General features: G+C 41.0%; 1 protein-coding gene across 3 annotated transcripts in view; it reads left to right on the forward strand.

Annotated features, from left to right (window-relative positions):
- Positions 1–23,928, forward strand: part of TBL1XR1 (TBL1X/Y related 1) — a 237,376-nt gene that overhangs the window by 192,057 nt on the left and 21,391 nt on the right. For all 3 annotated transcript variants that reach the window (XM_083363593.1, XM_083363594.1, XM_083363592.1), the window contains 6 exons: positions 9,227–9,372; positions 16,266–16,488; positions 19,151–19,283; positions 20,138–20,279; positions 22,242–22,305; positions 22,425–22,522. In XM_083363593.1, coding sequence (XP_083219719.1) covers positions 9,227–9,372; positions 16,266–16,488; positions 19,151–19,283; positions 20,138–20,279; positions 22,242–22,305; positions 22,425–22,522 — 806 coding nt within the window. The remainder of the gene's footprint in view (positions 1–9,226; positions 9,373–16,265; positions 16,489–19,150; positions 19,284–20,137; positions 20,280–22,241; positions 22,306–22,424; positions 22,523–23,928) is intronic.

A 23,928-nucleotide genomic window follows, 5' to 3' on the forward strand; every position in this document is an offset into this window, starting at 1 on the left:
ATCATTATTGCAGGTGTTGCATCCTCCTGATGTATTGACATCGAAGGACTTACAAGATGCTCTTGAAAAACATACCCAGGTAATTTTGAAACTAATTAATGATAGATTTGCACAGATGGAGAAGAAATTGGAGAAACTGGAGGAGAGAATGGAGGAGAGGATGGAACAGAAGTTCAGTGTGATGAAGGCAGACATCTTGTCTTCAGTGTATAAAGTGGCTGAATGTGTGGAAGATTTGGAGGAAAAAGTGGAAGACTTGACTCAAAAGAATGCTATATTAGAAGCAAAAGTATTGGAGAATGAAAATTTAAGAGACAAAATGGATAAAGAACTGAGTCTTGCTCAATATTACCAGATGCAGTTTGCCATTAGAATTAGAGGTTTAAAGGAGGATATTAAGGAAGATCTAAAGCAGCTGGTCTCTGAGGCTCTCGAAGTAGTATTGAATCAGCCAGCATCTGAAATAAAAGGAGGTATGGATAAAGTGTTTCGTGTGAATTCATGGATTGCTAGACAGAGAAAGTTGCCCAGAGATGTGGTGGTTTATTTTGCAAAAAGGGAAATCAGAGATGAAGTTATACGAGCTGCTTATGATACTAAAGTTGTGATTGCTGATCAAGAAGTTTTGGTTCTAAAAGAAATTCCTCCAAAGATTTTAAGGAGAAGGAAGGATTTTACATTTCTTGTGCAAGAGCTCAAGCAACGAGATATAAGGTTCAGATGGGAGATCCCAGCTGGGTTGATGGTGATGCATGAAGGTAAAAGGTACCGTTTGGTTACTGTGATGCAAGCGCGTGATTTTTACAATAATGTTTTAAAAGCAACTCCATTAACACTTCTGGAAGCTGCAAAGGGATCTGGAGAAGGAGAACATCAAGAGGCTGAAGATGGACAGACAGAGGAGAATGGTGTTGGAGGAGATCAAGTTACAACTTCGTTGGATGATCCTATGGAACAGAGGGTGACGCGTGCTGCTTTAAAACGATCAAAAAAGAGAAAAGAATGAGATTAGCAGAAGTCTATGGAACTTTTACAACGTACTTATAGCCAAGTAGTGGGAGGTGGGAAAAGATTTGGGTGAGGAATGCAAAATTTTATACAAGTTTAAAATCTAAGAGAGAACTTTTACAAAATGTTTTATAGATGGTTTTTAGATCCTAAAAAGTTAAGTATGTATCTGAATTATTAGCCTAAATGTTGGAGGTGTGGTGATGAAGACGCAATATATTTTTATATATGGTGGACTTGTAAGAAGGTTGAGGCTTTTTGGATAAAAGTTTGGTGGAACATACAGAAGATTTTTAAATGGAGGTTAAAGTTTTGTTCGCAACCTTTTTTGTTTGGAATAATTACAGATGTTACAGTTGTGGACATTAAGTTGATGTTGAATTTAATTACGGCAGCAAGACTTTTGATAGCTTAGTACTGAAAGAGGAACTGCCGACTACAGAAGAGTGGACTTTAAAGTTTTCCGACCTGGCTGAGGTGGCGAAGATTTTGGTCAATTTGAAAGATTATTTGTAAGAATGTTATATTATGGAATGGAGAAAATGGATTGAGTTTATCTAGAACAAGTATAGGGTTAAGAAGTATTAGGTAGTATTTGAATAACTTTTTTTTTCCTTCTCTTTGTATCTTGGGGTTTTTTTGTTTTTTTTTTGTGTTTTTTTATATATATTTAATATTACTAAGGATTGTTTTATCCTATATAAGCTAGAGAGTGATAGATTTCAGAGTTTATGGTTGTTAGCATATGGTTGTTTATGTTTGCTTTTTTTATATATATACCTTGTATTTAGCTCTGGGAAGTGGGGGGGAGGGGGGGAGGGGGGAGAGGAAGGGGGGAGGGAGAAGGGAGGGGGAGGGGGGATTTGTAAGGGGGAAAAATTGTATGTTAAAACTTTTTAATTAAAAAAAAAACATCACATGACGTCGCGAGTTTGACATGCCTGATCTAGACCATGCAGTTAGCATATTTATGAAATAAACCCGCCTTCTATTTTCTGCTGTTATACATGCAACATTTCAGTATCTCGTTTTCTATAACTTATCTTTTTTACAAGATCCCAGTAGGGGACATTTTGAACGTTCTAATTATGTATAAATGGCTTAAGTCGAATCTCTTCCTCATGACAGATTTAACTTTTCCAGGGCAAAGCAAACAATGCATTTAGATCCATCATTCTTAATTTTCCTTCTTTGCAAAATGTTAATTATGCTGCTCTTGAAAGGGCGTGCAGAAATAATGCATGCCTGGTGATGGCATGCACACACAATTAAAATGTTTTATTGTGGCTAATCCTTCCTTGTATAGGCATATTCTCCCTTGTCCAATACAATTTTAAAAAGAAATGAAGACAGAAGAAAAAAAATAATTAGCAAATACATCTCAATCCTTCACCCTTGTTTTAGGGTTGGTATGTTTAGCCAGTGTTTACAAAAGAAATAGGTTGTTTCCAAAAGTGGGGATTAAATATAAACACTAAGAGCAGTGCTTTTAATGCTGCCTTCAGTTAAGCAATTTGAGAATAAACTATGAGCAAATTCTGTGATAAAAAAATAAAATCAGCACTACATTGATAATGCAGATGGGAACAATATATCCGAATAACTCCCTTATACAGAGAAGCCAGCACGGATCCATATTTAATGCTTGCTTTCTCACATTCTGAAAAGGAAGACATTTTAAGCATATACCCCATCCTATAGCTTGCTTGTGGTGAGATTTAACTTGTTATTTAATAAGGTGTAGAGCTATAGGTAGTCCTCTACTTACAGTGACTGTTCAAAGTGCAAACGGCACTGAAAAAAGTGAATTAATGATTGTTCTTCACACTTGCAACCATTTTGGTCGTGTGATCAAAATTCAGACGCTTGGCAACTGACAAGTATTTATGACAGTTGCAGTGTCCCAGGGTCATGTGACCACCTTTTGTAGCCTTTTGACATGCAAAGTCAAGGGGGAAGCCAGATTCACTTAATATATAAGCAGGGTGGATAATAATCAATTTTTTTAAAAAAATAAAAAATAAAAGACAGATTTTTTTATTTAAATTGATTTTTTTTATTTTTATCAAATTTATTTTAATAAAATGCTTTTGGAGTAAAAATCTATCTAAATATAGTTTTCTATTTAAGACACATTAGTTTATTCAGCATGAAATGGAGCTTAGTTATGTAGCATGAGGCTGTATATTCTGCAATATTTACATTTTTTGGTAAACTCATTCAATGAATCCAACCTTTGCAAGCTGAGATAACGTGCACTGCATTGATGCATTCACACAATTTCACAGTAACCATGAGATAAATCATAAAGCAAAGTTCAGGAGTATTCTTTTATCCCATTGTTTTGCAAATCTATATACACTACAAACTGTATGATTGTTTCAAGAAAAATGCATCTGTACCAGGCTCTTAAGTGTTTTAATTAAATAAAAGAATTTGAGTAGTTCTCCAACTATCACGTTTCCTCTAAGTAAGACCCGGCTTTATATTATTTTTTGCCTCCAAAAGAGGCATTAGGTCTTATTTTAGGGGGATGTCTTATATTTTTTTGTGATACCTGCCTTGTCTCATGGGAGCGGCACCAACAGCCCCGTTCAGTAGGCGCCCGCCTAGCTGCCAGCCCACTTCTGCTGTGGCCGTTCACGGCAGGAGGCCGCGCAGCACATTGTGCCGCTGCCACCACAACAAGGCAAGGTAAGTGGGGGAGGGGGTGGAGCTACCCCATGTGTCCCCCACCGGCTTACTTCAGGGCCACACCAGCTCTTCTTTCTTCCCGAAAGCATTTCTTCACTAACCTGCTTTCCAGCTCTGGCACGTTCTCTCCTGCTGCAGGGAAACGGAGTTTGTGGGACTAAAGAAACTTCAGTCAGACCTTCCAACTTCTTGTGAGATTTTTTTTCCCCCGCGAGAAGTTGGAAGGTCTGACTGAAGTTTTTTTAGTCCCACAAACTCTCTGCAGCAGGAGAGAAAGGTGCCAAAGCTGGAAAGCAGGTTAGTGAAGAAAAGTTTTTTGGGAAGAGAGAGGAGCTTGGGTGGTGGCGCGCCAAACTCTAAAGCAGCACCGGGAGGAGAAGCGGCAGGAAACGGGCTGCCATTTCCAGAAGAGAGATGCGGGGTGATGCAGGGTGACAAGCAAGTGCTCTTCTCTGCTCTGCATCGTTGCACAGAGCCTCTCCCCTCCCTGCTCTCCATTTTCTCCAGTAGTGGCAACACAGGGCTGGCAGAGGGAGGCGGCAAGGGAGGCTTGCGCTGCCCGGTTACGGTGCAAGCCACGGGAGAGTTGGTGGAGTAGCAGGCAGCGGCTGCCACTGGGCAGATGATCTGTTGGGTGAAGCGCGAAGAAAGCCCCTCCAGCGACGCACAGTGGCAACGGAGCCTTTCGCCGTCATTCCCCCCTGGCTCCAAAATGGCAGAGGGGGACCAGGCCTATCCCGCCCATCCTCTGTGGCAGGGGAATGAAAGGGAAGGTTGCTGAGCAAGGAATGGCCTGGCTAGGGCCTGGGGATGCCTTGAAGTAAGCGGGTGCGTGGCGTGTGGGCCAACTTCACCCCCTCCCCCACCTGCCTTGTCTTGTGGCGACAGCAGCGCGACACACTCTCCTGCCCATTGCAGCAGTGAGGTGGGAACGGAGTGGGCAGGGTGCTAACTAGGGCTTATTTAGGGGGTAGGGCTTATATCGGGTAGGTCGTATTTACGGGGTAGGTCTAATTTTGGGGGAAACACAGTATGCATGATTAACCTATTAACCTGAAATCGGTTCTGATATCACTGTTTTACTAACCTGACAGCTTATTATTCTAAATAGGAAACCTTTTTTTTTGCAAATAATAATATTAAAGATTCTAATTACCAGCAAGAATGAGTCATTACATTTAAAGAGTACCTGTCATTTCAGATCCATCATGGCAGCGCCTGTTAGCAGGCATCCACTTACCTGCTGCCCGCCACGTCCCTCACCTTGTTGTGTCACTGCTGCATCACCAGCTGTCCCATTAAAGTGAATGGGATTGTCGGTGAGTCAACAGCATGTCAGAGGAGGAGCCACTGCGGGACAGAGATGACAGTTGCTCTTTAAAAATTATGATTTAAATCCAGTTGATTTAAATCAAGCCTTTTTTTATTAGTGATTTAAATCGTGATTTAAATCAACTGGATTTAAATCAAATCCACCCTGCATCTGTGTTACTAACTTAACAACTGCAGTGATTCACTGAACAACTGCAGCAAAAAGGTCATAAAATGGGACAAAAAGTCACTTAACTTTCTTGCTTAGCAATGGAAATTTTGGGATCAATTGTGATCATAACTCGAGGATAACCTGTAATAAAAGCCCCATTTGCATAGGTGATACTGGTTTATCAGCCTCAGCCCCTCGCACCAATGTGAATTAATTCTGTTTTGATAGGATGTTTTGGGCATGTGATTCCTTTCCATAACTATCTCGAGTGAGGGAATAGGTCTCAACTGTGAGGGTTAGGGTTGGGGTTCTAATAGCAATTTAATAGCAACATTGAAGTTATAGTCTTGATAGGCCCATGTATAATAAATAGCCTTTTTGTGAAATAGGTTGAGATTTGTTTTATAAGGAATGCCAGTTTTATTTAAAGGCTTACTTGATCTGCTGTATCTTTCTTCCTTTGCTGTTTCTCCATGCCAATATCCCAACACATCTGCGAGCTTTCTTTAAGTACAGCAGCTAGCTAAATACAAACAGTTGGATTAGTTTTTCTTCTCTAGTGAGGGAGAGAAATGGGGATTTTGCAGAAGAGATCACTCATCTGAGAAAGGCTTTCTCAATCAAACTATTCAAGCAGTTTGTGGAAATGCCTGTGATGATGACTTGGAAGCTTCATTTATTGCAAAATGCAGGTGTTGGATTGTAAACTGGTGCAGATTCAGTAGCAGTGGTGCTATAAACTGTAAAGGGTGTTCAATGTTTGAAGCAGCACTTCTTTCCTGAATAAAGCTGCCAGAGATTTAAGATTTTATAAGGGTATGCTTCAGTGCCTCACCATTCAAAACACAACAATATGTGGAGGTGTAAACACTGTGGCAGTCAAGTAGAAAATGTTCCCCTCTCTCGTACTTGCCCCAATATAATTTTCATTTTAGTATCGAGTGTTGAACTAACTGTTCCCTCTAGATTTAATCATAGTAATATAATGGTTGGGTCATCAGCTTGGAAACTTGTAGTTTGTGAGTTCCAAATCTTTCCTTTGGTGACCTTGAGCCAGTTATTCTCTCTCAACCTTAAGGGAGACTTAAGGTCAAATTTCTTGCCAAGAAATTTGCAGGGTGTGATCCAGCCAATTTTGTCAGGAGACAACACTGATTTGAAGGCACCAAAAACAACCCCACGCATAATTTTTTGAAAAGTTTTGAGATTTTTTTCTGGGATCCTTCGATGCATGATGCATTGTTGACAATTTAAATACAGGTAATCCTCGAATTAGGAGTGTAATGGAGCCTGCCCATTCCATTTGTAAATCGAAAACTTGTAGAGTGAATCTCGTTCGAGGTACGAGATCACTCCATTTCTCGTTAAAACGCGCGGCTTGTTAAGCGAACATGAGGTATCTCAGAGTGGGCAAGGCCATGTAGGGCCTAGTGCTGGAACAGGCGCCCAAGGCCTCCCCGATCCACTAAGATACCGCATGCTTCTCCCTCCCTTCCTGCCGATGGCCTGGAAAAGGCCTCCAGAGCCAGGATCAGGCCTGGTGGGTGGTGGTGGAAAGCTTCCCCCGCCTCAGATCTGGGCTGCAGTGCCCTGGGAAAGGCCTCCGGAGCCCGGATCAGGCCACAGGGAATGGGTGCGGAAGCATTCAATGGCCGCAAATCTGGCCAGCAGAGGCCTAGAAAAGGCCTCCAGAGCTTGGATCAGGCCGCAAAGGGGGGGAGAGCTTCCAAGGGCCTGATCCAGAAATGGAGGTGGGGGGGACTTCTGCATGCCTCTGAGGCTTGGATCAGGCCCTTGGAAGCTCCGTTCTGGGCGGCAGCAGTCCTGCGAGGGCTGGATCCAGCCTCCGGAGGCATGCAGAAGTCTCCCCCAGCCTCCATTCCTGGCGCACACGGCTTGGAAAACCCCTCTGAGGCTTGGATCAGGCCCTTGGAAGTTTCATTCCTGGCAGCAGCAGCTTGGAGCAGTCCTCCAAGGGCTAGATCCAGCCTCCAGAGGCATGCAGAAGCCTTCCCCGGCCTCCGTTCCAGGCCACTTGGAGGAAGGCTCCCGGGACAACGGGTCACTTTCTCGTGCAGTGAGGTCCAGCGGGCTGGACACAGGTGCGAGGGGCCTGGCCTTCTCCCTCAGTTGAAGGCTTCAGGCTTGCTGTCAGGCAGGAAGGAATTGGGGGCAGGAGCAGGAGATGGGCACCTTTCGCATAGAGAATGAAAGTTTCTGTGGTCCGTGATTTGGCGCAACTTCAAACACTCGCGCGAGATCACGGACTCCAGAAACTTTCATTCTCGGTGCAGAAAATATTTCCAAGCCGGCTCTCCTCTCCTTCAAAGGGAAAGAAACCAAGGCAGAGAGGATTTTTGTAAGGTAAGTGAGTCCGGCGCAGCAAGAAAGGAGGGGGAAGCGGTTGTGAGGAGTGTGGGTGGGGGTAATAGGGTGAATGTTGCAGTGCTATTGAAGTCGTTCGTAAGGGCGAACGACTGGCCGTGGTGCTGCAATATTCGTAACTTTGGGACTTGCTCGTAAGCGCTAGGGGGCGCTCATCACATAACTTTGAATGAGTGTTAAGTGAACGCTCGTAACTCGATTACCTGTAGTAAATTTTTTGCTATGATACGGGAGAAGACAATTTCTTTTCATGTCAGTACCATTTGTCATGTGTATTATGAGTAACCTCATGCCTCATTTCCAAACTGCTGGATGTGAACTTATATACAGTAGGAGGTGTTTGTTTGATTGAAAATTTCAATGACAATCCAATAATCCATTGTGACGGTTGAGTATTGAGTGATAATATCTTAAATGTCCTTCACTGTGACCCAATTTTGACCTATTTAAAATGTTGGTGGATTGGTTAATATTAACTAGTGTTAAATAGGCCTCTTTATTGTTCTGTTTTAAAGCAGAACTTTTTAAACAGATGTGTTATTCTTTTCAACATTATAGGAAAAACTCAGTATGTGTCAGTTGACATTGACTTGATAATACATAATCAGTCAAACATTTTTTTGTTTCTTACGCTACATTCCGGTATTGTTTTTAATTGCTTGACAATATTTGATATATTCTTGATTTACTTTTCCTGTTCTTGGTTGGGCTTTTTTGTTAACCATATGAGCTTGTTTTCTTGGTGGCCTGAAGTATGTAATTTGATACACAAAAAGAATTAGCCAATGAAGAATTAAAATGGTAGTATAATACTGAATCAAGGTATCTGTTGTCTGCAGATTGATCTAACTTGATGTTTCTAAAGAAAGACAGCAAAATATGTGTTTGGTAAACGTGATTTTGCAGGAGATAGGGGCAGTCAGGATTCCTTGGCTATCCTTTAACTCCTATTGAACATTTAGGAAGAATGGCAATAACATGAAGTTACTGGGTTGTTATTATTAAAAGTTTATTTGGGGATAATTCTATTTTGGGATTGTCAGAAAGCCCTGCTGGTTTCTCTCCAAAAGGAATCAGAAAAGGAGATAGAAAGATTTAAATTAGGTTTGAATTCACTGAATTCCTTGAATCTACAGATACTCGACTTACAATAGTTCATTTAGTGACAGTTCAAAGTTACAGCTGCAGTGAAAAAAGTGACTTATGACCTTTTTTCACACCTACGACCATTGCAGCCTTCCCATTATGATCAAAATTCAGATGCTTGGCAACCAACTCGTATTTATGACGGTTACAGTGTCCTGGGATCATGGGGTCGCCTTTTGCGACAGTGGGGAAGGCAGATTCACTTAAGAGCCATCTCGCTTAGCCACAGAAATTTGGGGCCCAATCCTGGTCGTAAGTCGAGGGCTACCTTTATTTCTTAAAATAGCACCCAAAGAATTCCCTTTCCTGTTGCTAATCCAGAAACTGGGTCACAGGAGTGGAGTAACACTTTAGGGGGGGGGATAGAGTAAGATACAGCCTGGAGTCTGAAGGCACCCAAATCTTCTTCCATGTGGCTCTGCGGGGGGAAGCCGCAGCTGCTGTTGGTGACTTGACAAGGTGCTCTTCCTGGAAATGAAAACATCTCTGTAATTTCTCCCTTGCTCCTAGGGTTTTCTCATTCAGCGTTTACCTTCGGTATCGAGAGCCATATCAGCCAGTCCAACATCAACGGTGCTCTGGTGCCCCCAGCTGCTTTGATTTCAATAATTCAAAAAGGCCTGCAGTATGTGGAGGCAGAAGTCAGTATTAACGAGGTAAGACATGTCCTCATCTACAGGAGCATTGGGATGTTTTTCTTGCAACATTCTGGACTACCTGTCTCTTCCTGCTCCCCCTCCTCCTTAGCTGTCCTTATCCTGCCTTGCCCGTGGACTGCTGCTTTTGTGTTAGATACCCTCTTCCTTACGTGGGTCTCCCTTGATGCGTTCTCGTTAAATAAGACTGAAGCATTTCAAACATAGATTTATTTGGGTTCAGTTCAGGTCAATTATTCTTTGTAATGTTTTGGCTTACAGGGCTCTTACACTCTGGTGTACACTGACCAAAATGCTTTGTTCCCTGCTTAATGGCCTTGGTTATACACTTAACAAATATTAAGGCTCTAAAAATTCAAAGAATTTTTTCAGTACTTAGGAAGATGAAGTACACTTTAATAGTGTGTCTCGTGAAAAGAAGAAATAGGTATTTTTAACCCAGTAAAAAAACAATTTTAAAAAATTCTGAGGATACACTGCCGTTATTATTAAAGTAAAGGTAAAGGTTCCCCCGCACATGTGTGCTAGTCGTTTCTGACTATAGGGGCCAGTGCTCATCTCCATTTCAAAGCCGAAGAGCCAGCGCTTGTCCGAGGACGTCTCCGTGGTCATGTGGCTGGCATGACTAGATGCCAAAGGCGCACGGAACGCTGTTACCTTCCCACCGTAGTGGTCCCTATTTTTCTACTTGCATTTTTACGTGCTTTCGAACTGCTAGGTTGGCAGAAGCTGGGACGAGTAACAGGCGCGCTCACTCTGTTACGCGGCACTCGGTTATTATTAGTACTGTTATTATTAGTACTACACTAATAGTAGTACTTCTAATACTATTACTACTGTTATTGCAACCAAAAGCCACAGGGGACTGAACTTGTGACATCATTGGTTGGTTTTTGGTAAGGTTCAGGAGTGTCCTTGGGTTTTGTAGTATTTTGGGGTTTAAAATACTGCATTAAGTTAAAGATTGCCACCTCTTTCATACTTAATTCCCAGGCAAAAATGGTAGTGTATGGCAACAACTTTTCAGCATCACAATTTTGAGGAGCTTGATGATGTTATTGTCCTTCTCTTTGACTTTTACCATCAAACGTGGAATTGTTTTTTTTTTTAAATCAATAATATTCATTAATGGAGATTTTTAAGGAGAGATTGGACAGCCATTTGCACATAATGGTATAAGCTCTCCTGCTTGGACAGGAAGTTGGAATAGAAGACCTCCAAAATCCTTTACAATTCTGGTATTCTGTTATTCTAAATTCCCATTTCCTGTCACATGATGTGAGAATCTTAACTTGACACCTTGAAGTTGCTGCTTTGGATCCCCAGCCAAGTCTTTATCAGGCTCCTTAATGCTACATGGTTCTTTATGCTGTCCCTGTATCACATAAGAATCCTTTTTGATACCTCAGTTGTGGTTGAGTGGCATACGGATTTTTCTATCACCTTTGATTATACGTCTACTTTCTCCTTTGAGAAACTCTTCACAGCTTTCGTAATTGGAAGGGGGGAATGAATCCATGCTGTGTGGGAGACAGACCAGAGCAAGTAATGAAGATAAATTAGGGACAATTCCATCAAAGGGAGTTCCCTGCATCTGTAAAAATTAATACAGGTAGTCCTTGACTTAGGACCACAAATGAGCCCAAAATTTCCATTGCTAAGTAAGTGTTGCCCCATTTTAGGATTTCTTTGCTGCAGTTGTTTAGCGAATCACTACAGTTGTTAAGTGATTCATGTGGTCATTAAGTGCATCTGACATTCTCCCATTGACTTTGATTCTCCGAAGTCTGCTTGAGAAGGTTACAGATGATGCTCACATGAGTCCAAGACAGTGCAGCTGTCACAAATGCATGCCAGTTACCAAGCTCCCGAAGTGTGATCACGTGGTAACAGTTGTAAAACATGGTCGTAAGACACTTTTTCAGTGCCATTGTATGGTCACTAAATGGTCACTAAACAAATGGTTGTAAAGTGAGAATAAAAATACAGAACAGTAAAAGAAACCAAATGCGACAAAACAAAAACATACATTCAACCCTAGCCACAACAAAAAGAAAAAAAAATAAAAAAAATAGTGCAATGTACCAGAAAGGAGGAAAAAGTGGTCAATTAAATTTAAACATTTAGGTTCCACCTTGGCAGGTGCTGGAAGGAAAGAAAAAAAAAGCAATAAATTCTCCTCCCTAACAGGTTAAGCTAAACATTACACTAATCTTCAAAACCCTCTGTTAACCATCTGTTATTATATTTAGCATGTAGGAAGTCCGCAAACTGTTTCCAGTCTCTCATATAGCAGCCTAGTCCATTATCTCTAATCAGAGTGGTTAGTTTCGCCATCTCTGCTAATTTAGTCAATTTCAAAATCCATTCTTCAACAGTCAGCATCTCAATATGGACTGCATATTGAGTTGTGTGTTTAAGCCTTGGTTTCCCGGAAGCCACTGTGTTTTTCTAGCTAAAAAGCCGGAGTGAATTTGTTGTGATTCATTATTGGGACATTAGCTCCTGAAGCAGTGATTCATCAACCTTGTACTGCTGCATGACTTTGTGGGTATGAACAAAAGTTGCAACTTGCAATGCTAGTTAGACAAAGAAACGCTAAACTCCATGCTTCTACTGTGAAAACATAAAGATCCTGCAAGATTTGGCTTCTTCCCGAGATTCACAATTAGGTGAAAAACATGGGCAATTAGCTAGTGTTATACTTGGAACATTTTACACTTAGGTTGGAACATGGTGATAGCTAGTCAGTCTTCAAACACCATCTGTCAACTCACCAGAAACTATATTTTTATCTGTAGCAATACCTGTTCTCTTGAGTGAGGTGTCCCCCATGATTCAAGGCTCTTATAAGAGCCTTGGTGGAGCAGTGGGCTAATGCCTCCTTAAGTAACACCAGCTGCCTGCAATTAGTGCAGGTTCGCATCCCACCAGGCTCAAGGTTGACTCAGCCTTCCATCCTTCCGAGGTAGGTAAAATGAGGACCCAGATTGTTGGGGGCAATAAGCTGACTTTGTAAAAATGCCACATGGGGGGGGGCGAAAGCCCTAATAAACAGGCATATACATAGAATGAAGGCTATTGCTAAGCACATTGATTTGTGCTTTAAATTGTAAGCCGCCCTGAGTCTTCGGAGAAGGGCGGGATATAAATGGGATTAAAATAAAATAAAATAAAATAAAATAAACCTTCCAGTGTGCTGTTATTTCCAAGGGCTTTGAAGATCTGGGTCTTTATCCAGACCTTTGGCAAAGCTGGCTGAAGCCCCCTTTAGACACTGGATTGTTCTCCTTGGTCCCTTCCAGTTTTTTCATCATCTTATATTTACATTAATATCGTATTGTTTTCTTTCTTTTACTGTTTTATGCAATTTGTAACACACACACCCCGCCCCTCTCAAGCACTGGGAGTCACATGGAGTACACATTTAATGAGTTGTTCCTGCTGCTATTAAAGGGCTCAGCAGTTGGAGTTTTCTAAATATGACTTGTCCAGACATCATGATCAGTCAAAGAACTCTTATTAAGCAACCAGATTTTGTCCTTCATTACTTGCATATTACACAACGTTCTCCTTCTGGTCTTTTGGCTTAGCTTTTTTGCTAGGTCAGCAAAGCTTTTTCTTTTGGTCTTCTCACTTTGAATTAGTTCATACTGATTTGAAGTACTTTTAATCAGATTTTTATCTGATTTTTAATTACTCTCCTTAGTTGCCTTCATTGCCCTCTGGACAGTAAAAGGGGATTATTGTAATCTCTTCACAACAATGTGAAAGCACAGCTGCCAGTTTGTTAGCTGGTGTTGGCCTTCATAATCTTTGAGTTTGTACCAAGAATCCAGTGTCTGCATAGTATGTGCAGATTCAAGCACTGTGGTTTTTCATAATTGACAGATTTTTCTTTTAAGTACCATCGGAGATTTTTTGATACGGTAGTTAGTATGCCACTGGGACCATTACAGCGAATTTATGCCAAAATCTTTCAACTTTGATTTTCAGATCTTGACACTTCGTGATGTTCTCCAATTCTTTGTCTTCTAGTCTACTATCTCCTGGTCTTGCCCCATGAAATATCCTCACCTTCTTCTTGTCAACCATGGTTAAATCTGTTGTCTTATGTGCCAAGAGTTTTATCAGTTTGTATTCAGAAATCCCGTTACTATTATTATGGTTGGTAACAAGGTTCAGCCAGATGTTTAAACTGGATTTGGCATTTTTATCCACCTGTTGAGTCCTTCCCAAGGGTGTGTGTGTGTGTGTGTGTGTGTGTGTGTGTGTGTGTGTGTGTGAGAGAGAGAGAGAGAGAGAGAGAGAGAGAGAGAGAGAGAGAGAGAGAGAGAGAGAGAAATTTAAATTTGTTGGCGTTAGAGATATCCCCACAGGATGTAAAAACTGTTCCGAGTAAAACTGCCTTTTATTGTTGACTGGTGGTAATTCTGTCAGTGCTGATGATGTTCAGGTGACATTCCAGATGTTTTGGGATTGCACCCAAGGCACCAATCACTACTGGTACTATCTTTGCTTATTGTTGTTGTTGTTATCATCACCAGTTTATTTAAAAACACCCGATTTACTAAATCAGTGAACAGATGCCATCTAGTGGTATTGCCAATGCCATGTTGCCAACCTTTCTCCTAGAGGTAACGACTGTTAGCTTATTGATTTATATTGATTTTTCCCTGTGTCTAAGAAGTGACAAGCAGAGGTTTCGTCACTGCCTTGTCTTTAAAAATGGACGAACTCTTCAGCATTTGTATCCAGTACAAAGGAAATCTCTGTTTTTAATTACTGGCAGGATCCAGAAATAAGTCCCGTGCTTGAAAGCCTCTGAGAAATAGTCAATTTGAAGGCTTCCACTGGTCTGGGAATAGTAGTGAGCTGAACCCATTATTGTAGGGCATGTGCTTCTGAGGGCACCTCGAATAGTCAGAGTTTGACCCTCACACTCCAGTGACCTTATTGGCTGCCAATCCCCAAAGGCCTCTTTGGATGGGTTATGGAAATGGTTCAGTTTAAAGTAAATCATTATTTTATAGGCTGAGTTGCTCTTGCCAGCCAGCAACACAGCAAGACAGGAGAAAGAAGTAAGAAGGTGCCTATTTAAAAGAGAGCTAAATCCTGGTCTGTATTCCTTGCAAAACAGGCATGGAAAAAGCCAAATAATCGATGCCGAATAAACATAAAGTAAAATAGAAATAACTCCACTTGAACTTTTAATTACAGCTTTTTTTTTTGCCAAAAGGGAGTAGCGGAGTGCAGGTAGTCTTTGACCTAATGACTGATCAGTTACATTACAATAGACTTGAAAATAAACTTATTTACAACCTGTCCTCAAAGTGATCACATGATCAGATTTGGGACATTTAGCAACTTGGTCTTACTTACGACCAGCTGCAGCATCCCACAGTCATATGATCACATTTTGTGGGATTTTTTTGCTGTCTTCTGGCAACCCCTCACTACTTGTCAGGTACGTTGGATTCAGATTCACACCCACAGAATTTGCTTATTGACCATGGTGATAACAACCGCCCGTAAATATGGTCATAAAATCAAGCCTGGTCATGTGGTGACTCAGTTTACACAGCTGCAACTATTTATGACTAAAACTGAGCTTGGTTGTTGTTGTGAGGTCAGGACTACCTGTATGAGGTCAGGACTACCAGGTGACATGACTTCATATCAAAATAGCAGAATATTGGGGTGAAACTCAGTAGCTAGTACATCTGCTTCCCATATGGAATATGGTGAGACTCCCTAGTAAAGCCATGAATAGCCACTGTTGGTCAATATAAACAACCAGACTACTGATTGTCTGGGACACTACACATCCTCTTTACGACTTGTTTCCTTGTTTATCTTCTGTGGTATTCGAAGCAGAACATCCAGAATCATTCACAGTTTTGTTCCATACAGCATTAACCTTGTGAACTCTAAAGCTTCCTCTTTCCATTACGTATTCAAGATGGACAGTGATTAATATCTATGTTATTTATATATAGGAGTGTAGGGATTCAGCCAGTTTGCACTGGTTCAGCAGGCTTCTGGAAGTGGCATCCATGCACTTCCGTTGGGCCATTCTGGGCCTGGGAGACCTTCCTGGCTCAGAACGGACTTCCAGAAGTGGCATCCAGGCAGAGAACCGGTTGTTCAGGTATTTGAATCCCACCACTGGGTGCAGGTTTATGCCTATGTTGTATATAGCATGTTTAAATGTGTGTTATGTATGTGTACACTTTTGAAAGCAAGCAACAAAATTTCATTTTTTTATGTGTGCCAATGTGCCCACAGTAAAAAATGACAATAGAAGTTATCTATCTATATGGTATACGGTAGCTTCCTACTAAGTTTTCAACTATAACTATAACTTCTTCACTTCTTAGAAAGAGAATTGCAGTTGCATTAAGGGTCAAAATGACTTCTTTTACACTGCGAGGGAAGATACATGTCTGTTGTTCGTAGATGGTGTTGCCTTCATACATCTGCGAATTTTAATGTTCTGGCTAGGGGGTGCTCAGACACAGAACAGGAAGTCAGATCAACCAATCTTCATGAAAAGCACGTTCTTCCGCAGAACACACCCTTGGTATTTGAGAAGTGTTTTCCTCAGCCATCTGCAATCTGCACTTATCCATCAACCCCTTCGTAGCATAAATATTCTTTGACAACTACAGGCAGTTGCAGACAACTCTAAATCAGCCTTAATACCTAACTTTTATGAGTTTCGGTAAACAGGATTAATAAAAACTCTGGATAATTAATTCACTTCAGTATGTTATGGGGTTTATGTCCTGTTTTCTAACTTCTGTTGCAGATTTTACCTATCCCTCATGAAATATGTCCCGCCCCTTCTCTTCTTCCACTCATCTCTTGCCTTCTATCCCTGTATTTTTTAGGATGGTACTTTGTTTGATGGCCGGCCGATAGAGTCTCTCTCGCTGATAGATGCCGTGATGCCCGATGTGGTACAAACAAGGCAGCAGGCGTACAGAGACAAGCTTGCTCAGCAGCAGGCAGCTGCGGCCGCAGCCGCAGCGGCTTCAACAAATCAACAAGGATCTACGAAAAATGGTGAAAATACTGCAAATGGAGAGGAGAATGGCGCCCACACTATAGCAAGTGAGTGGAGCTGCAGTTAATAAATTGTAAATGGGTTGGTAGACAGCCTGGGTATGTTCTCAGTTTGTCCCACTTTCCGCATACAAAAAACACTCAAAACATTTAAACATTTTTAATTTTTTTTAAAAAAATGGGGGGAATATAGTGTGTGGTATTTTAAGCATTTCAACCTTCAAGTCAGTCAGATGGATGAGAAGATAAATTAAGAAAAGCCAGAATCAGGGGAAAAACATCCCATCTTACATAAGTATTATTTGGGATTGGTTTTGCAACATAGAGATTTTTTTAAGCCACCATTGCTCCCCAGCTGATGGGGGAATTCTGGGAGATGAAGTCCACATCTCCTAAAGTTGCCTACCTTTAGAAACACTGATCTAAGGAGATTGTAGAGAGTGAGCCCCCCCTGCTGGCGAAACAGGCAAATGCTAGAGGCCCTCTGTCTTCTTCGAAGTGAATATATCCATCTGCTCTGTTCAATGCCAGTTGTGCAGGAATAGCTAATTCAGTCTCTTTTCACACTCCCAAGCACATGTATAAATGTACGTGAGCACACAAAGTCCTCTTGTCTCCTAGGACTACTGTTCCACCCAGGAGTAGAAGGTTCCTCTTAAATTAGTTTGCCAGGGATCAAAGGCTATGCTTAGCAGGGCTCTCATTTCATGGAAAATACCACTACGTGATCGTTTTCAACTTCTGCTCCTGTAATCCAAATATAACCTTTTACCGTTTTAATTTTTTTTAAAAAAAGATTTTGATGCTAGCTCACAATAAAACTGCTTTTGGTAAATCATCTGGTCTTGTTTACTGAGAAATATGTGCTTAATATGTCTTCCTTGCCAAACAAACATATTACTGAACCATGACGATGTAGTTAGAGTATTCAACTCAAGTTAGATGAATGATAAAACTACCAACAAGCTGTTTTTCTGAGAGCCAAGAATCTTTACATAAAACAGATTTATTTTGGGAAACAACCATCGACCAGTTAATATTCTCCTTTTGGAGCATACATAATTTTTATCATGGAGGAGGGGTAGAAGAATCACACATGCACAAAGAAACACACCCTGCATAAATTTCAAAACCGTTTGGCTTTATTTTAAGCCAGACCTGTTATTCCCGTTATTACTGAATTTACATGCTCATGTGCAATTCATCCAATTTTAAAGATAAGGCAATAATGGAAGCATTTTGTGCATTTTTTTATCCATCTGTCATCTTAGCCTCCCTGCCCTCCCCCAAAATAGAATATTCTAGAGAACAGTTATTAAGCTAAATTAATTCTAATCTGATCGAGTGGGGAATTTAAATCACTACCTCTTAAGACCAGCGTATGAATCTCCAAACTGGAACATCCTGAATATTAAGGCTATCACTGTATGTCTCCTATTTATTCCTGACCCAATTCCCATGGACTTGATGGGAATTGTAGTCCAAAATTATCAAAGGACACTCTTACTTTAGGACTAAAATGTACACACAATCAATGACAAGGATGTGGAATCTTACTTTCTTTTTAGTATTCAGTTAATTTAAGAAAAGGTTATGGAACCTTACTAAGAAGAATTCTAATAGGTGTGAGGTAGCACATTAACAACATATCTAAGAGAGTAAAAAGAGTGAACCGAATACAGCTGGTCCTCAACTTATGACCACAATTGAGCTCAAATTTCTGCTACTAAGTGAGACGTGTTAAATGAGTTTTGCCCCGCTTTGCAACTCTTCTTGCCACAGTTGTTAAGCGAATCACTGCAGCTGTTGCATTAGTAATAGGGTCGTCAGAAGGTCACAAAAGGGGATCATAAGACCCTGAGACACTGGAACCGTCATAAATATGAGCCAGTTTGAATTATTGACTAGCCCAGAGAATATAATCAAGGTGGTGTATTAGGGTGTGAAGTAGAAAATGTTTATGGAATAGAATAAAAATATAGTTAAGTAACTAATATGTGTATTTTAGATATTGTAATTTTCATGAAATGAGATAAAGGAAATTTGGGTTGCCTGGAAGTTAAATGCTACGGATATTAAAAATTAAATTGGAAATATGTAATTAAAAATTAAACCTAGGTAAAATTTAACAACAGGATATTGATTGTTTATTGAGATTTATTAAGATATGTATAAGCAAAAAATGTATAATTGCGACAGTGAAGTTTATATTAAGTTTTGATGCAGTTAGAAAACTGTTAGCCTAAATATGAAATAGCAAATGTTAAGGGAAACAGAGAAGAAATATTTAATGATCTAACCTGAGATACCTACCAAAGATTGTATTACTGAATTATTGTTTAACCCAATTACCACATTGCCTTCTAAATACTTATATGCAAAACTGGAAAAATCAATAAAATATTTTTAAAAAAATACATAAATATGAGTCAATTGCCAAACGTCTGAATTTTGATCACATGACCGCAGAGAGGCCACAAGGGTCCTAAGTGTGAAAAACGATCATAAGTCACTTTTTTTCAGTGCCGTTGTAGCTTTGAACAGCCACTAAATGAACTGTTGTAAGTTGAGGACTACCTGTAATAAAAGTGCTGGTGTCCTTAGTTATCCCATAAGCTAGACATAGGGCACGAATGAATAATAACAGTAGCAAAACAACAGTAATTTAATGGTAGCATGCCTCCCTTTCCTTATGGTTTCTTTTTGACAGATAATCATACAGACATGATGGAAGTGGATGGTGATGTTGAAATCCCTTCAAACAAAGCAGTGGTGCTGCGGGGTCACGAATCTGAAGTTTTCATCTGCGCCTGGAACCCTGTCAGTGATCTTTTGGCCTCAGGGTATGATTTTTTCTAAAAAAAAAAAAAAAAGTTGAAAATATAACTTCTCTTTTCCAGTTTTAATCCTAAGGAAAACGTCTTCATTTCCTCATCTATGAACCTGTTGAATTGGAAATGTGGGAAACGAGAGACTTTGATTCTGATTAGTAGCAGATAAAACACTTTGGATAAGTGATGTACGAAAAGGGGAATGTTAAGGCAGTGCTGTTCTAGCTTAGTTGCTTGAACAGGAACAGTCAGGTTATCTGTCTAAAGCCCAAGGAGTTTGAATCTTGTTATGGAATCATCTCTACGTGGTGAACGGTTGTACAGGCAGGCCTTGAGTTACGACTGTGATGGAGCTTGCCAGTTATGGTTGTGATGGTCAAAAGCTGGCTGGTCACATAACTGACTTGATTTTATGACCTTTTTGCTTTGGTTGTTAGGTGAACCAAAGGTTTGCTACAGCCAGTTTTGGTGGAAACCATAAGTAAATGCCAATGTTCATTATAAAACATGGTCATGTAACTGGGATGCTATAAATATCCAAAAAGGCAATCCAGTTGCCTAGCACTTGGAGTGTGGTCATAAGACCATAGGGGTCCCTTTCTCCCCCCCCCCCCCAAATCATCAAAACTTTTAATCTGGGTCATACGCAACCCCACAAGTTCCCCCATCGGAACTTCAAACGATTGCTAAGTGACTAGTTATAAATCAAGGTCTACTTATAACTGAATATTAAGTCAGCTGTATGGTAGTACATCTTTTCTTGATGCTTTTCAAGAACACTCTGTATTCTTCTCCTCTGTTAAGTCTTTGGGGAGGTTGACTGAAAAGAATTGTACTTGGTTTTAAAGAAGCTGTTTGTTTTGCAGATCTGGAGATTCAACGGCAAGAATATGGAATCTTAGTGAAAACAGTACCAGTGGATCTACGCAGCTGGTTCTTCGGCACTGTATACGAGAAGGAGGGCAAGACGTACCAAGTAACAAAGATGTAACATCTCTGGATTGGAATGTGAGCAAAAAATCCCATGTTCAAATTAACCCATATTTTGAACTTCAAACACATGCATTTTGGGAGGTGACCATTTCCAGATTTCCATGAGCGCTATAGATATATGTTTTATTTCTCATGTGGTAAAACTATGCCCAAAGAGGTCTTCTGCTAAAGTTTCAATGTAGGGTGCACCAGGGGGATCAAGTTGATCTAGACATATATGCCCGCTTTTTCAAAAAAAAAAAAACTTTCAAAATTCAGCAGTTTTCGCAAATTTGGTTTTTACTGTCCTGTATTGGAGTTGTGAAACGGTAGTTGTGCCTGAAATATGGCTGCAGAGAATGTGAAGCAAGTGGAATAGCAGCATTTGTATGGGTGAATAAAAGCAAATCTTCAAGCTTTCCTGATCTTGGCAAAAACAAGGAACCCATTCACCCGCAACTGAATCTTTTGTGCAGCAAAAAACCTACCCTAGAGTCAAATCAAAATGAATTAACTCAACCATCAAGAAGTCTTTTCACAGAGAGGTTTAGGGAGCAACTCTCAAAAAGTTCACTGAAGGAAGGATACAAAAAAATGAGAGATATGCAAGAAGATCAGTGTGAAATGAAACATTCTTTAAAAGTTTCGCTGTTAAAATGGTAGTCACTGATTCCCGAGAGAGGCTGTGGAACATGTTTTTTCCCCCCTCTAAAGGTATTTCTAATAGGACTCATTTAAATACAACTTTGAGATTTAGAGATGCCCAAAATGATTCAGAGTTGAACAGGTCTGTTCCCTAGATCAGGGCTTTTTAGCCAGTGGTACGGGTACCACCTGTGGTACATTCTCACCTAGCAGGTTGTACACGACCATCCTAGAAAAGTGGTACCGGGGGAGGGGAATGAGCTGAACTGGTGGCAGCACCGCACAAGCCTGAGTGAGAGATGGCTGGAGCTGCAGGGCTCAGTGGAAGTGCCAGGATCAGCGCCAGGCTCCAGCTGGAGCTCGGCACTGATCCCGGCGCTTCTGCTGAGCCCAGAAGAAGCGCCGATCAGCTGGAAAGTTGCAGCATCTTCAGGGTCTTGTGATTTACATTCAGATGCTTGGCAACTGATTCATATTTATGATGGTCACAGTGTCCCAGGGTCATGTGAAGTGACCAAAACCTGCTGCAACCACCCAGCAGAGGGGGGAGGGAATAAAAACCAAACACCCCCCTCAGCCCCACTGCCAATCCTCAAAAGAAATATCACAACAATGAAAACCTCGGACAGGAGGAAGAGCGCCGCCGGGCAGGCAGGCAGGTGTCTTGCTCGGCTGTGGCTTGGAGGGCACTTTTTCCAGTGCCATTGTAACTTGGAATAGTCACTAAGCGAAATGTTGTAAGTTGAGGACTACCTGTACTTTTTCCTTTTTTTTTTTTTTTTGGTCATCAGGTTTTTGACACCTTCCTAGGCGACTGGTGTTCCTCGGATGTTGCCATATCCTAAAAGTGGTACAATGGGTGCAAAGGTTGAAAAGCCTTGCCCTTGATACTCTCTTATGATCTTATGAAAGGTCAAAAATGATCCTAGGACAGGGGTGGGGAACCTTGGCTCTTTCATGACTTGTGGACTTCAACTCCCAGAATTCCTGAGCCAGCATGGATGGCTCAGAAATTCTGGGCGTTGAAGTCCACAAGTCATAAAAGAGCCAAGATTCCCCACCCCTGTCCTAGGGAGATATGGACAACATCATGGGTTATTTCAGTGTTGAAACATTTTGCACACCTTTCCTTAAGTCTAGCGGTTTTTCAAATAAATGACTTTTCTTGCTTGGGAAGAGATGATCACACTCCTAAGTAAAAAGAAAATTTCATGAAACCACAAAAGCCTTGAGAGGGGACGTGTATAATTCACACTTTGCACATCTCTAAAGCAGAGGAAACATGCTGTCTTTGAAGATTGCAGACTTTTAAAACACGTAGTAATAGAATAATGTTTATACTTGGATTTCCAGAGTGAAGGTACACTCCTAGCAACAGGATCGTATGATGGTTTTGCAAGGATATGGACTAAAGATGGTGAGAGCAACGTTATCAGTTCTTTTCCTCTTTCAAAAAGATAAAATATGACAGGAGGAATTATTTCAAGGACTTTTTGTAAAACAGGTAAAATATAACTGGGATCCTTTCATTTCCAGGTAATCTCGCCAGCACATTAGGACAGCATAAAGGTCCCATATTTGCATTAAAATGGAATAAGAAGGGGAACTTCATTTTAAGTGCAGGTGTGGACAAGGTAAGACGACCTTGGTTTATTTGAAATATATTGTTGCAGATGAAATTATGAAGATAGTTTAGGGTGTGGAACACACAAAATGGAAGTGTTCCTTAGAAAGAATACAGGTGATTAGCTGTTTCACTTTACTGTTAGCAGCTCGTGATGCCACCCGTCTTTCTAAATAAATTGTGGGCAAAGGTAAAGGTTCCCCCGCACATGCGTGCTAGTTGTTTCCAACTCTAGGGGCCGGTGCTCATCTCCGTTTCAAAGCCGAAGAGCCAGCGCTTGTCCGAGGACGTCTCCGTGGTCATGTGGCCAGCATGACTAGACACCAAAGGCGCACGGAACACTGTTACTTTTCCACCATAGTGGTCTCTATTTTTCTACTTGCATTTTTACGTGCTTTTGAACTGCTAGGTTGGCAGAAGCTGGGACAAGTAACAGGCGCTCACTCTGTTACGCAGCACTCAGGATTCAACCCACCAGACTGCCGACCATCTGATCGACAAGCTCAGCATCCTAACCCACTGAGCCACCGCGTCCCTGTTTTCTACTTACGACCCCAATTTCTGTTGCTAAGCAAGACAGTTAAGCAAGTTTCGCCCCATTTTATGACCTTTTGCCACTATTGTTAAGTGGATCATTGCGGTTGTTAATCACTGCAGTTGTTAAGCAGTTCAGGGTTCTCCCATTGACTTGGCTTGCTGGAAGCCAGCTAGGAAGGTTGCAAATAGGGATCACACGATCCCAGAACAGCGCAACTGTTATAAATACATGCCAGTTGCTAAGCCCTCCCCCCCCCCCGAATTTGGATCACATGACCACGGGGATACTGCAACAGTTGTAATTGTGAAAAATGGTCATAAGTCACTTTTCCAGTGGTGTTGAAACTTTGGTCACTAAACAAACAGTTGTAAGTCAAGAACTATCTGTATAGTCCTAATAGGCATAAACTATGGAGTCCTTGGTGCTCTCTAAGCTTGGTTGTTTTGTTGCAAGGTGTTTCATTTGCCAACTAGGTAGCATCTTCAGTGCTACAAGACTGAGGTTCAGCACTGAAGATGTTACCTAACTGGAGTAAGAAACCTCTGCAGGAAAATAACCTCACCAAGGGCCCCACAGTTCAACCATGAGTTACATTTTTTGTTGTTGTTGAGGCCCAATTTACTTTTTTTGAGTTCGAAAAGTTGTGTTTGCAATAATTATAAACCTAGAACATACAAGTAACATCTGACAGTGAAGGGGAAGCTTTTTTTGATAAAGAAAGCCTACAATTTATATCCTTCTACTCCTTAGCTTTTCAAGGGGAATCTGTTCTTTAGAAAATTTAGTCTTAAATAACCAGTGCTTTTTTTGTAAAAGAAAAAGGTGCCGGAACTCACACATGTCATACGACCCGCCTTGTCTATCCTACAAGGTTCCAT

The sequence above is a fragment of the Vipera ursinii genome (genome assembly GCF_947247035.1).
Source record: "Vipera ursinii genome assembly, chromosome: 5".
Lineage (NCBI taxonomy): Eukaryota > Metazoa > Chordata > Lepidosauria > Squamata > Viperidae > Vipera > Vipera ursinii.